Here is a 14,037-nt window from a genome sequence, read left to right on the forward strand (position 1 = left end):
TGTCCCTCTTGTTCGTTTTCCTCCTCCCCTCCCCTCAACTGCGTCACCAATGAAAGGATACTGACCCAGTTTAGTTTAGCCGAGTGTTTTTTCGACTGAAAGAACCCCCATTAAAGTGATTGATATGCATGGCAGGCGAAGGGGATGCTGGGAGAATAGCCCTGAGGAATGAGCCATGTGGGGCGAAGAGAGTAGAGCCAGAGGCGAGTCACAGTCACACAGGAACTGGACCACACACTGCTGGCTGCCAGCACCACTGACACTGGCTAAAGACAGCGTGTCAAGCAGACACACACATGCAGAGATCGAGAGAGAGAGAGAGAGAGCAGCACTGCCCATTAGGCACAATACTGCACAGGCAGGGACATTGAGCTTTGGGTACAGGGAGGCAAGGTGGATGCAATGTCAGTCCTAAAAACTGCAGAGTTAAAGGAATACTAAAATAAAAAGAGGGAAAAGTGGAGGACAGAACATTTTTAAGTCAGAAGTCATGTTTACTAATAGAGTATAATAATGGGAGACTAAGATGTGTCTAGTGCTTTGGGTATGCAGTGAAACAAATGTATATATTTTTTCCAGAATTCATTGATGCACACAGATTATATATATATATATATATATATATATATATATATAATTCAAAGTATAAAAATCTTGTAAAACTATACATCTTTACTTTCACTTTCGATCAATTATACACTTTTTAATGGTTTTCTGTAGTAAAGTTTTCTAAAATGTCACTGTTCTTATGCTGTGCCATTTCTGAATACGTTGTGTCCTCAGAGAATAGAACAGTGACAAGCAGAAATAAAATTATAATGCACAGCTCATATCTGTCACCCAGACCTAAAGCTGTAGGTCAATGCTTCCTAATCGACATTTATCAATTTTTGTCCCTCATTATGACGTCAGCGCCTGGCTATTGGCTTTTGCAGGAGTGCCTGGTGACATTTGGAAGTGCAGAGTAAACGACACTATTAGCAAACAGTCTCCACCCATTAGCCTGACTCTGCATGGGTCATCACATCTCCATCAGAGATTTTAATGTTCTCAAGCAGCTTAACACTCTAAAAAAAATCCTTAAACCAGACACTGTTGCTGTGTTCCAAAATCTAGTGTGCTGTCTATCTAGGCAGCATTTCTAGGCCTTATAAATGCACTTTAAATGCAAAAGATGTTTCAAAGTAAAGCTTTCAAAACTGTGATTGCTTCTAAGACACCTCTATTTTTCAAACTTATCCTCCCACAATGCCAGAATGCACTTCAGAAACTTTGAGTGGAATGTTTTTTATTCAGTTCTTAAATATGTTAATAGAATACATAGATCGGGTATGTGCCTGTTTTGCTTTAGTGCATTGTCATTATAGCAACACACTAACCACAAATTCTACTGTTAACGAAGTATCTTTTGCACTTCAAGTACAGAGAGCTACTTGTGTGCAGTTTGAGTGATCATACTGATGGAAAATGTTTTTTAACTTTTGGTTAAAAGGCAGAGAGAGATCTGATGTCAAAGCGGCTCACTTTTAGAACAGAGCTAATTTGTTTTCTTCCTTTTTTGAATCTGTAAACCTCCGATGGAAAAGTTCTGAATAGGGCCCTGTGAAGTACAACAGCTGCTCTGACAGATATCCAGTGGTCTGAACACATTCATTTTGTTTTGCTCTGAGCTCTCTGCCCTCCCAAGGCTCTGGTATCTTCTCAGTATTACAGATCAAGTCTGCTCTTGGGCTTTGTAGTTCAGTACTAGACGAGAGTCAGACGTGATGAAAACTGCATTTCAATTACACTGTCTTTGGAACTTGTTAAAGGGATGTTTTGGCGTAACATATTGGCTGTTTATTAGTAATTATAAAGTACATATTGTGCATGACCATATTCTACTGTACATCCTTAATCCTACCCTATACCTAAACTTAAAAACTACCTTACTAACTATTAATAATAGGCAAATTAGGAGTTTATTAAGCCAAAATCATTGTTAATGGTTTCGCAATAGTTTAGTGGATATCATATCGAGAGGCACAATTAAAATACCGTGACAGCTCTAGCCCCTGTCTTTAAGACTATACGGAGGAAGTGGGAAAGCTCAAATGTTTAAAAGGAAATAAGACAGAGATACATGGATGGATTAGCCTTCATGTTTAATCGAGAGGAGAGGGAGGGTGGAAAGTGGCTGTCATTACAGGCCATCTTTAGTATAGCTGCTATCACCCACTGATCCTGTTTATCCCCTGCTGTCTATCTCAAAGAGTGAAAACACTGCTATTTAGCAAGGTTAGAGGTCTGTTTTATTTAAAACAGAGCGTTTATTTATGTAGTGACTACAAGCTCAAAGGCTTGCATTGGTTATCATCCTAGCCTCATACTATACATAATAACTCTGTGCTGATCAGTTACTCAGTAATGGATGATGGGAGTTGTTGGCACAGAGAAGATAGCGGCTTCTTTAGGCCATAACAATTTGTCGCCTGTCAGTTTTCCCATGCAACTGATTCATCGTCACACAGGATTAAACTAGAGGCACTCAAGCGCAGACAAAGACACACATGACGGAGCACACTAAGGTTTGGTGTTATTGCCCACTTTAACACAGACACGCATGCATCCATTTTGAACAAGTAGGCCTACCTGCCCTGCATGCTAAGCTTCTTGCTGTCTGGATGAATGAAGGACGGAGGTCTTTCTCTCAGTATCAGGGAATCTCTAGAGCAATGCGATCTGCCTCAGGCTTGTTGACCAATATTCTTAGCCCTGTATACAGATAAACTGAAGCACACACAAATACATGTATTGTAGAGATAAACATTATGTCTACAGGTTATCCATTCCACTTGGTTTAACTTTAACCGTCCAGATGGCAGATGCATGGTTTTCATTTATTTATTTATTTATTTATTTATTATTTTTATTTTTTTCTGCTATTCCCTGCAATTAGTTAAACATCAGGCAACTTCAGTCTTAGGTGTGATGTAGTTATTTTTGGTTTTTATGAACTTTAAGAAATATAAAATGAAAATGTGAAAAGTTCCCTTTGATGTACAATAAAAGAATGTACACCATTCAAATTTGAATCGTCATTGTATTTGCATTTTGAATTTTAATTGGTCTTCTACCCTGCAATTATTTGCATAATAAATAGTAACTTTCGCCTTTACACTACAAAGAAGCAGTGTTCTTTTAGTATTTTTAACATACTTCTCTTTATTCATATTTTCAAACAGCTTTTATATATTCCAGTTCTAGTTATACACCAATTTTGTAATATTATTTAGATTACATTTTTTATTTTTTATTTTTTTTTTACTTTTAGTTTTTATTTAGTCTTAATAACTGTAGTGCTTCAACTTAAACTTATTTCAGGTAGATGCCAAGGCAATATTTCTAATTTTCAATTATTTAAAAATGTCCATCTACTTTTATATTTTATTTTATTTTATCTGTATTTCAATTGACAATAATGTTTTACATGTTTATTTCTTTTTATGCAGAACTTAAACACTTTCACTCATTTCTGCTGCCAGAATTGGTACAGTAGTTCCTTTAGGAAATTCAAATCTAGTTCTATGTGTTACATTAGTATAATGCTGGTTCATCTTGTAAAATAAAAGATATTAATGAATATGACCACTAATTAATTATTACAAGATCTGAACCCTCAACCTTTTGATTACCAGCCCAGATTTTTAACCATTAGACTCCAAAGAGATGAGTGAAATAAAACCTGAGGAGTTTTGCCAACACTACCAAAGAGGCAGTGAAATGCTCATTCTCCACTGTGACACGGCACAATTGCTAAGACGCTAGCCATGTTTCTCATTAGCACACAGCCTAGTGTAAGTTCCCGCTGAGGTGATACAATTCCTCACACAGTAATAAGTATATCTGCTCTCCTGGGCGATACACATCCCAGTTCATTTTCGTTAGGAGAACTGTCCCTTCTTGCATGTTCATTTAATTCCCAATTACAGGATGTAAACCACTTTATTCTACAGCAAATCTTCGTATAATGCAGTGCTAACCACTTAACGACACCCAAGCAAGCTCTTGGGTCGTCCTGGTTTGGGAAGCTCCTGGAAAGTTTGAAGGCTGATGATTGATCAGCGCCCCTGTTTTGGGCTTTAGACTCCCTAACAAACAGTCCCGCTACTCTGCGATTCTCTTCCAACTACAAAGATAACAAATGTCCAGGGAACTTGAAGGACAGCGTCAGCATGTGCTAAAATGGCACTCGGTCTCTCCTGATGTGGGTATGTACTGGGCAAATCAGGTGGATTGTTGCGACACGCATCAAAACAGTGGATCGAGGTTTTGTCTCGAAGGTCTTAGACACGGGGACAATACGCCTCAGAGACTTTCAACTGTTTGATTAATGCAGTCTAAGTTTGTGTAAGGTTTTTCTTGTTTTCCCATGTCCTCACTCCCTGGTTCTGCTAAGTGCGTTTCTTATTGTCATAATGAGTTATTGCGGCGCGAGAAGGAACGGGACGAGGAGAGATCAGGGATAAATGGTGGCTCTGCTGCCCGTGAGGCTGGAGAAGTAGGTTAAAGTGCCTGGGCTGAAAATAGACATGACTCCTATTTGCTGAGGAGCGTCACTCTGCCCTAGGGTGTGCTGGGATAGACGGCCTGTAATTCCCTATGTAATTTGCGTGCCGTCAATGGGTTTCAGAGCCAATGGGAGCTGTGGCATATGTTTTTTAGGACAAGTCTTATGGTACAGCCGCTTAGGGCTGCAGGCCCATGAATGGGAACAGGTTTCACCTCAGCAGGTTCTCTGTGGACATGGCAAATGATCATATAACCCCTCAGTGGGTGACATTTGTGATTAAATCTTACCCCATATCACCAGAACGATGGAGTCAGATTGAAAGTGAGCATTTGAGAGACAAGTAGGACCACTTTAGAGTTAAAAAGATGTTTGTGTGGCTCAGATGGGAGAAGGAGGCTGATTTCTTGTGTGTGAGTATCATGGAGAAACATTCGTTTGTAGTTTAGTGCTTTTAGTAAATGATCTGATTGAACTATTGATGATCTATTTTGCTCAAAACAAATGAACAAAGCAGCCTAGCATCTTGTATGCTTGCAGTTTATAGTCCAGCCACTTTATTTTCTCTGTTTGTCTGAAATTAAATGAAAAGGTACATTTTATCTTGATTGTCTCCTCTAGGCATTCTGTTGTATTTACAACTACATGTTGACTAACTCTAATTAGATAATTAGTAGCGCATTAGTAGACTGTTATATTAGGGTTAGTAGAATCAGTTGACATTATACTTTCTTATAGTCAGTAGAATGTGTATTGGAGGACCATAAAAATTATGTGTTAACTCATACGATTTTATTAGAAATATTGTGTTTTATTTTTAGTTTTGTTTGATATAGGTAAATAATTTCAGCTCGTAATGTCCCTGCTCTCTAACCTGCTAATATAAATTATATTTTGTTTCTAACCTAATGTATACTTTCGGGTCAATAAGATTTGCTTTTGAAAGATGTATATATATATATATATATATACAGTTTTTTGTGTCACATGATCCTACAGAAATCATTATAATATTCTGATTTGGTGCTCAAGAAACATTTCTTATTATCAATGATACAAACATATGTGGTGGTTAATATTTGTGTGTCATCTTTTTCAGGATTCTTTGATGACAGAAAGTTCAAAAGAAAAGTATTTGTTTAAAATAAAATTATTTTGTAACATTATAAATGTAGGGTCATGCATGACATACGGCGTTGGCAGTTCAGTGTAGATTGATTCATGTTGTTGCACTGTTGCATCAGCTGAAGGATGAGAAGCTGTAATCTAGTATAGAGCAATAATAATTATGGATGTTTTCTTTCTTTCTTTTCCTTCTTCTTCTTCTTCTTCTTCTTCTTCAGTGTGTTTAAAATAAAATAAAAAGTTACTAGATTTGCATCTCTCTTTTGTATGTGAGACTCTGCCTTTCCATTCATTAGTTTTGGTTGTTTTTATGCTGTAGTCACCTCATGCTGTGTAGCGTTCACACATCTGTTGGAGATGTGGTGGTGAATTGGAAATTAGGCCTCTGCTAAAGTTGCCAAAGAAAGGATACTCTCTTTCTGTTTCACTCATTTTGATGGAGCGTTACAGAGACCTCATGTAATTTCAGCAACCTTGGTTACCAAAGTATTTTTCTAAATAATTTTTCTTCAATAAAGAGTTCAGAGCCATGAACAAAACCAGCCAGCTGAGATTTTGATTTGACGCATACAAATAAAAATGTGAAAATTTACTCTGGAGACAATGAACTGTGGATCCCATGAATCCTTAGGAATGACATAATCTCATGAAAACCAATGGTACAATGTGAAAATATAGATTTTTTTTTAGATATTGAATATTGATTGAGTATAAAAAATATATATATTAGAACTTGATTGCAAAATATATGAATATTTATGAATGTTTAAACAGTTTGAGAGTTTAGGAAGCTAATTTTTACTGGTTTTTTTTGCTATTAAACATTTTCTTTTTCCCCCTTCTTAAGTTGGAACCACACTAGCATTTATTGGGGTTGGTAAGATCTTATTTTTATTTCATTTATATATATATATATATATATATATATATATATATATATATATATATATATATATATATATATATATATAAAATTCAGCTTCGCCATTGAAAGATAAATTACATTTTAAAAGAGATTAACACACACACACACACACACACACACAGACAAAAGAGTTATTCTAAATTATAATAATTTTTCACACTATTGTTTTTCTATCTTTTGATATTGATTATTATTTTATTTATTTATTTATTTTTTATCTCACCAACCCCAAATTTTTAAATGGTAGTTTACCATTCAACAAAAACTTTTGAGCCTTCTCTGTGGAGAAAATGAAAGTGATTTTTGTTTCAACACCCGGCTGTTGTGCTCTATTCTCACAGAGGCTAATATTCTTTAAATAAACCCCTAGCACTTCAGTGTTTTCAATTTCACATCAGGAGCAATCCTCCCATCTACACTGCCAATGGCATTTCTCTGAGAAGGACAACATCTCTAGTTATTTTTCAGGCTGCTGGCTTACTAAAATGTTTAAAATTGCCAAACCGAAGCCGGCAGAGGCATAATGTTGGCAATTAATATGCCAGGGACAATAGGCTAAGCAAAAGAGGAGAGTGAAGGTTGGCAGCACCTCTTCCAATGCCACCTGTTACACCTGCACCTGCCAGTTTTAGTAAAACACTGCTGCTATACCTCCACCCACTCTGAGCTCTCTCCCACTCTATAAGCTGTTTTATCGCCTCTTTTTCCCTTGCCTACCTTTCCTTTGCCCACAGACACTCACACAGGTTTACAGAGAACAGATGTGCACACAAAGATACGCACAGTATGCGCTGTTGGAAGGCCAACGCCACATCCCACACACAAGCTCTAGGGATCTTTGTTCACAAAGGCTGTTTAGTCATAAACGCTTTGTGTGGAAGCCTGACCGGTCCACACCAGGAGGCCAATTGAGCTGTAAGTGCATGAATGAGGACTTCATATTCAAGCCAATTCACAGCTTGTTCTAAACAGCTGCAAGCTTTATAAACGCAAACCTGTGGCCATTTCACAGGCTCTCTGTCTAAAGAACAGTCGATGATATTTATTTGAGTCTCCACCGTGGCGTTTTAAATCCATCATGTCAAGTGTTTAAGTCACAGTGAAGGCCTGATTGGAAATCTAAAGATTTGTGTTTTTTAAAAGGCGACATAAAGGGAGGCTTTTGAATATGGAAACAGACCGGTTGAGAAACACTGGAGAGTTAACAACTGATAGTTTGTTGCATGTCGACCCACGCCGGCCATTTCACCAATATTTATGACTGCCTTTGACCTCATATTGACTATTGAACCATATACATTGGGGTCTGAATATCTATGGTGGTACATTTTTGGTCATTAACCTAAAAAGCAAATTTAGGACACTGAACATGTGATTTGAAGTGAATTTTCATATGCTTATAACACAAGATGCTCTTCAGAATCAAATAACATTTTGAATGAAACTTTTCACAAAAAATATTTGTAAAGCTGGTAATTAATATATTTTTTGACAATACACATAGTTTCAAATCAGCTTTATAGAAAATCATGACGGTAATGTTTGTAATATCTTAAGATCTTCATGTCTCTGCTTTATTGTTGAATTTAGCAGATTACAGATAGATGATAATATAGTTCACATTTTGTTATGATACAAGCAATCAAGAAATTGAGATTTGCTATATATTAAATACATTTTAATGATGGTTTACTATTGCACACACACACACATATATATATATATATATATATATTTTTTTTTTTATTAGTAAACTGTGAAGCATTTTCACTAGTGATCTCAGACTTTTGAACCACACTATATGATTTATACTGTTTAGTTTAAAAGAATTATCGTGGTTGACTATTCTTGACTCCATATGTGACCCTGGACCACAAAACCAGTCTTAAGTCGCTGAGGTATACATTGTATGGGTCAAAATGATAGATTTTTCTTTTATGCTAAAAATCATTAAGACATTAAGTAAAGATAATGTTCCATGAAAATATTTTGTAAATTTCCTACCATAAACAATATAAAAACTTAATTAGTAATATGCATTGCTAAGAATTCATTTGGACAAATTTAAAGGTGATTTTCTCAATATTTAGATTTTTTTGCACCCTCAGATTCCAGATTTTCAGATAGTTGTAACTCGACCAAATATTATCTTATCCTAACAAACAATACATCAACGGAAAGGTTATTTATTCAGCTTTCATATAATGTAGAAGTCTTAATTTCGAAAAAAAAAATTACACTTAAGACTGTTTTTGTTATCCAGGGTCACATATGTAAGAGTCCTTCTGTTCAGCATGAAGTCTGTGAAGAATGAGACGAACAAACGTGCAGAGAGGTTAAGCCTTTAGCTGGACATCACATATTGCTAGATTCTGTCTCAACAAGTCCTAGCTGACCTCTAATAGAACTGAAGCTGTGCAGTTTGATGGATCACATGGATTAAAAGGTGGCACGTCTCATGTCATGTTCTCACTTTGTTGTCCTTCCAACATGGGATCTAGCTGTTAAATAACAGCATTTCTACAGGGTTTTCCTTTGACATCATTATATTTACATGTATGCATTTAAGCGGACGCTTTTATCCAAAGCGACTTACAGTTTATTCAGGCCACACATTTTTTTAACAGTATGTGTGTTCCCTGGGAATTAAACCTACAACCTTTTGCGCTGCTAATGCAATGCTCTACCACTGAGCCGCAGAAACAGGAAGATTGCAAACATCATGTATGCAATCTATATTCTGTTCTAATCAGATCAGTAAGTTCAGTCTAAAATGAAAATGATGTCATAATTGACTCACAATGTAAAAAATGTTGCTAACCATTAAGTTTTGGTTACTATATTAGAAAAACACATTTCTCAAAATATCTTCTTTTATGTTTCACAGAAAGATAGTCAAACGACATGAGCAAATGATGACAGCATGTTCATTTTTGAGTGAACTGTGCCTTTAACAGCTATGACAGTACCCACCCTGATGCTGTGTCCCTGGTTGCAGGAGACTTTAAACATGCCAACCTGCAGACAGTTCTTCAGAAATATTACCAGCATGCCTCCCGCCCTGTAAGAACACTCTTGATTAATGCCACATCACTATCACAACTGACTGCCAGACAGATCATCTGCCTGTGCTTCTTATTCCAAGAACCTGAAGAGGAAGAATGTATCCACAGGGACACTAGATGCAGGAGCAGATGAAGTGGTGTGAGACTGCTCCGAGTCAGTGAGCTACACTTGTTAGGGATTCAATTAAGACACTATTTTTTTTTCCTTTTGTATTTGTTTCATCTTAATCAACTTGAAGAATATATTTTAAAAGCTGCTTTATTGAATCACTATTTAGTATGGAAGCTTATTTCCTTCTCAGAATTGCAAACTTCTCGCAATTTTGACAATTTTTCCCCTCAGAATTCTTAGTTATCGTCTCACAATTCAGACTTCTTTTTACGTTTACATCACCAATACTGCTTTTTTTTACCTCCGAAAATCTACATCTCACTGAGATTTTATTTTCACAGAATTTTATTTTTTTTCTGCCACAGTAATAATTGCAACTATCATTTTTATATTTTTATTCTGCAATAAAAATTTGCTTCCATAGTTCTGTGTAACAAATGAAATAATTTGTTTACGATGATAACAACCGAGTTGAATTGACAGTGCATTGTGAATCACACCAATAAACTTTCACCACAGAGATGAACATTAGTCACCAGTAGTCTTTTAAAATTGACTGATTTTAAAAGGTAGGCCGACGCAGAATCTGTGCTTGCTAAATAAGCTTTGTGAATTTCCACAGAACAGAAAAAAAAGAAAACCTTTTTTTAACTGTAAATTCCCTGTGTCCTGATTAATGCATATTCTAAAGCAAATTAGTTGCCCTAACTTTGAACATCTTACTGTTAAATAAATGTCCTGCCTATTTAGATCAAGAAAATACATTTTGTGATCTAACATTAAGGGTTATGAAATTACCTACCCTGATGTTGTGCCCCTGAATGTGGAAGACTTTAATCATGCCAACCAGCAGATGGTAGAAATCTCTACAGATTTCCACAGAATTATTAGTATCTCCCAAAAGCAGCACATAATATTCAAAAAAGAAGTGTGGTTTTATGTTTTGGTCTAGCCATGACCTTCAGGAGTAGTCTATCAGGAGTAGTAACATAAAAAAATGAAGGCAGTAGGGATTTCTCACTACTCTATGATTATGATATTTTTCTAGTTGCAAAGAAAAATACTGTGACCTGTATAATGATTACAGACTGATCCACCATATTGATGTGCTGTGAAAAGCTGGTGATGTGGCGCATTAACACGATGCAGTCTGAGTGATTAGACCCCCTGTAGTTCACAATGTAACACGTCCAGTGAAAAGGCAATTTCTTGGGATCTTCACGCTGCACTGACACAACAGGAAGGCACTAATGTCAAGATTTTCTTTGTTCTTTATTTATTACAGCATCACATTTAACACTATTATTCCTTCCAGACTGGAGAGAAAGCTGAATGGCATTGATATTTTTTTTTTATTTTGTGTATTTGAGACTTCTTTGCATTTGCATGTTGCACTTGTGCATATGACATTAAATTGAACCCTGAACATTCATCTCAGTGGTAATATGCGGTTGAACAGATCTACCCATAATTCTTGGTGGTAGGGCTGAGTAGGAGGGTTAATCCAGAAACATGAGGCATGTGTTCACCCATAGTAACCCTTCTCTCTGCAGAGATGCCTAATAAGCTGGGCCAAAGGGGTCACAAGTGTTAATGGGCTGATGGAGCTAGAATGCCCACTTTAAGAAGAGAATCCAGCTTTGACCTGATGTGAAACAGAGAAAATGAACCCAGGAGTGTAAAAGAAGATAGGGAAGCATGAGGCTGTTTAAAAAGAAGACCCTTGGCCTTTAGCTTTAACATGAACACAATGTAATCCTCTCTCTACCGCCCCTCAGTTTTTTTCCCTCTGCACTTTTTATCCTTCACCCAACATGCAGCTGAATGTCAAGTGTTTACAGTGTCTTATTTCTCTCTCTGCAGTTTTGACATACATTCCTGCATTTACACACACACACATACACACTAGCATTTAATAGTTTAGGGACAGTAATTTAATTTTTATTTTAAGTCTTCTGATTACGGAATAATACAGGGTAAAAAACTGTAATAATATGACATATTACTGTTTAAAATAATGTTTTGTTTTATTTTATTTTATTTAATTATGGCAAAGTGGAATTTTCAGTCTTCAGTGTCATGTGGTCCTTTAGAAATCTTTGTAATATGCTTATTTGGGCTATATTTCTTATTATCAATGTTGAAAATTATTGTGCTGGCTAATGTTTTTATGGAAACTTTTTTTTTGTTTTTTTTTTATCAAGATTCCTTGACAAACAATGCTCAGCATCTAATAGCTGAACTCTAATATCAGCATCTAAATCTTTTTTTATCAACTGACACTTTTGAACAATTAAAGGGATCCTTGTTAAATATATAAGCGATAATTTTATTTTAAACAATATTCAATTCAATTCAATTCAAGTTTATTTGTATAGCGTTTTTTACAATACAAATCGTTACAAAGCAACTTTACAGAAAATTATGTTTCTACAATATTTAGTAGTAGCTAGTAGTTTGTGCATGTTTGACAGGATTTTAGAAAAATAAAAATAATAATACAAGACGTAGTCAGCTAGATGATGAACTATCAATATTATTAATTAATAGTAATTATATGATGCAGTCACACATGTAGCAATAATTGTTAGTTCTGTTTGTTGATTCAAGGTTAGCGTCATCTGGGGTCCTCTGAGGGTCAGCATCATCTCTTCTCAGGTGTTCTGGATCCAGACTGGAGCTTGTGTAAATCCTAGTTACCACGGGATGTTAATCCCGTGGCAAAACATAGAAACAAAATATAGACATCATTAGCATAGCTGCTGAAACTGAAGTAAAATTAGTTTAACCCAAGCTAAAGAATAAAAATGCAGTAGCAATAGTGTAGCCTATATATTTATTAGTAGTGTATATTATAATATTTACTCTTTTGCAGTGTCACATATGTATTCAAAATAATTTAGCTGAAAATCATGCTGTTTAAAGCTTGTCCCAATTAGCAACTTTAGCCAAGTAAAGTGGAGCATAAATATGCTTTGAAACGGTTTCAATGTTTTATGTTCATTTATTTATTAACTTGGTAAGTAGCCATTTTATTAATATAATGTCACCTGGTCATTATAAAAAAAATGCATTAATAACCAACTGACTGTATGTTATCCCATACATTTACCATAAACATCTCAAAATAATCTTCTTTCTTTCCATTGAATCTTTCCAGGGTATGGGGCCCTCCAGTATGCCGTCTGTGCCCCTCATGGTGGGATGTGGCATATCCTGTACAGCTCTACTCATTCTGCTGCTCATCTACGCTGCCTTTTGGAGGTGAGTTCAACAAAAACCCTTCATTTACCCACAGCCAGCAACACAACACAGACCTTCAGAAGACCCTTTTTGAACATAGCTTCCAGTCCTCTGCTGATAATAGGATATTATGTGCTATTTTGCACTATTACTTGTTTACTTCCCAGTGCTCTCACAGGTACACTTACACTCTAAAAGATTCATTTTTCAGACTGTAGATTCCCACATGGGGTTGCCCCGGCTGGGTTAGAGCAGCTGGCATGGGGTAGAGCTAGAGTGGGCCAAAACTGCAATTAGCAATAATTGGGAACAAATAAGGGATGGCGGGAGATGTCTATGGAAGGACAGGATTATGTGGAGAGTGCTAGTGAAGGCTAGCATGGTTGCTAACAGCTCAGTGTGGCAGATGGCCCTGGACAGTCACATGATCAGCTAACACCCTGTCCAGAAAATAGCCAACACGTTATCAAGTCCTTAGTCAAGTATTTATCTCCTCAGAAGAATGACTCAAATTTTTCCTTGAATGTTTTTTATTACATATCAAATTTTTTTTTCCACATGTGTTAATTCATAGTTTTGATGCCTTCAGTGTGAATCTACAATTTTCATAGTCATGAAAATAAAGAAAACTCTTTGAATGAGAAGGTGTGTCCAAACTTTTGGTCTGTACTATATATATATATATATATATATATAGTACAGCTCACCCCCAATCCAGAAGGGCCAGCAGAAGAACAGCGAATGCCGTGAGTTGAAAACTGGAAAACAAAGCCCACTAGGCTGTGACCATGTGCTGACTCTGAATGCATCTCTCACAGACTGACAAAGAAGTTTACTTTAAAGGATTGTGAACTCAACTGTTTGCGAAATGGATCTTTGTGCTCATATAACCTACCTCTCTCATTTGGCACAAATCCAAATATTCCATAATATTTTCATATTTGCGATGTAACTTATCCGAATGCTAAACTATTATTTATTATGTAAATAATAGGTTTGTACTTCAGTTGCGGTGACA

At 36.1% G+C, this 14,037-nt stretch overlaps 1 protein-coding gene across 12 annotated transcripts in view; it reads left to right on the forward strand.

The window, feature by feature from the left end:
* Positions 1-14,037, forward strand: part of adgrb2 (adhesion G protein-coupled receptor B2) — a 300,747-nt gene that overhangs the window by 234,984 nt on the left and 51,726 nt on the right. For all 12 annotated transcript variants that reach the window (XM_059556467.1, XM_059556463.1, XM_059556465.1 and 9 more), the window contains one exon: positions 12,937-13,040. In XM_059556467.1, the coding sequence (XP_059412450.1) occupies positions 12,937-13,040 (104 nt within the window). The remainder of the gene's footprint in view (positions 1-12,936; positions 13,041-14,037) is intronic.

This window comes from Carassius carassius, chromosome 8, assembly GCF_963082965.1.
Source record: "Carassius carassius chromosome 8, fCarCar2.1, whole genome shotgun sequence".
NCBI classification, from domain to species: domain Eukaryota; kingdom Metazoa; phylum Chordata; class Actinopteri; order Cypriniformes; family Cyprinidae; genus Carassius; species Carassius carassius.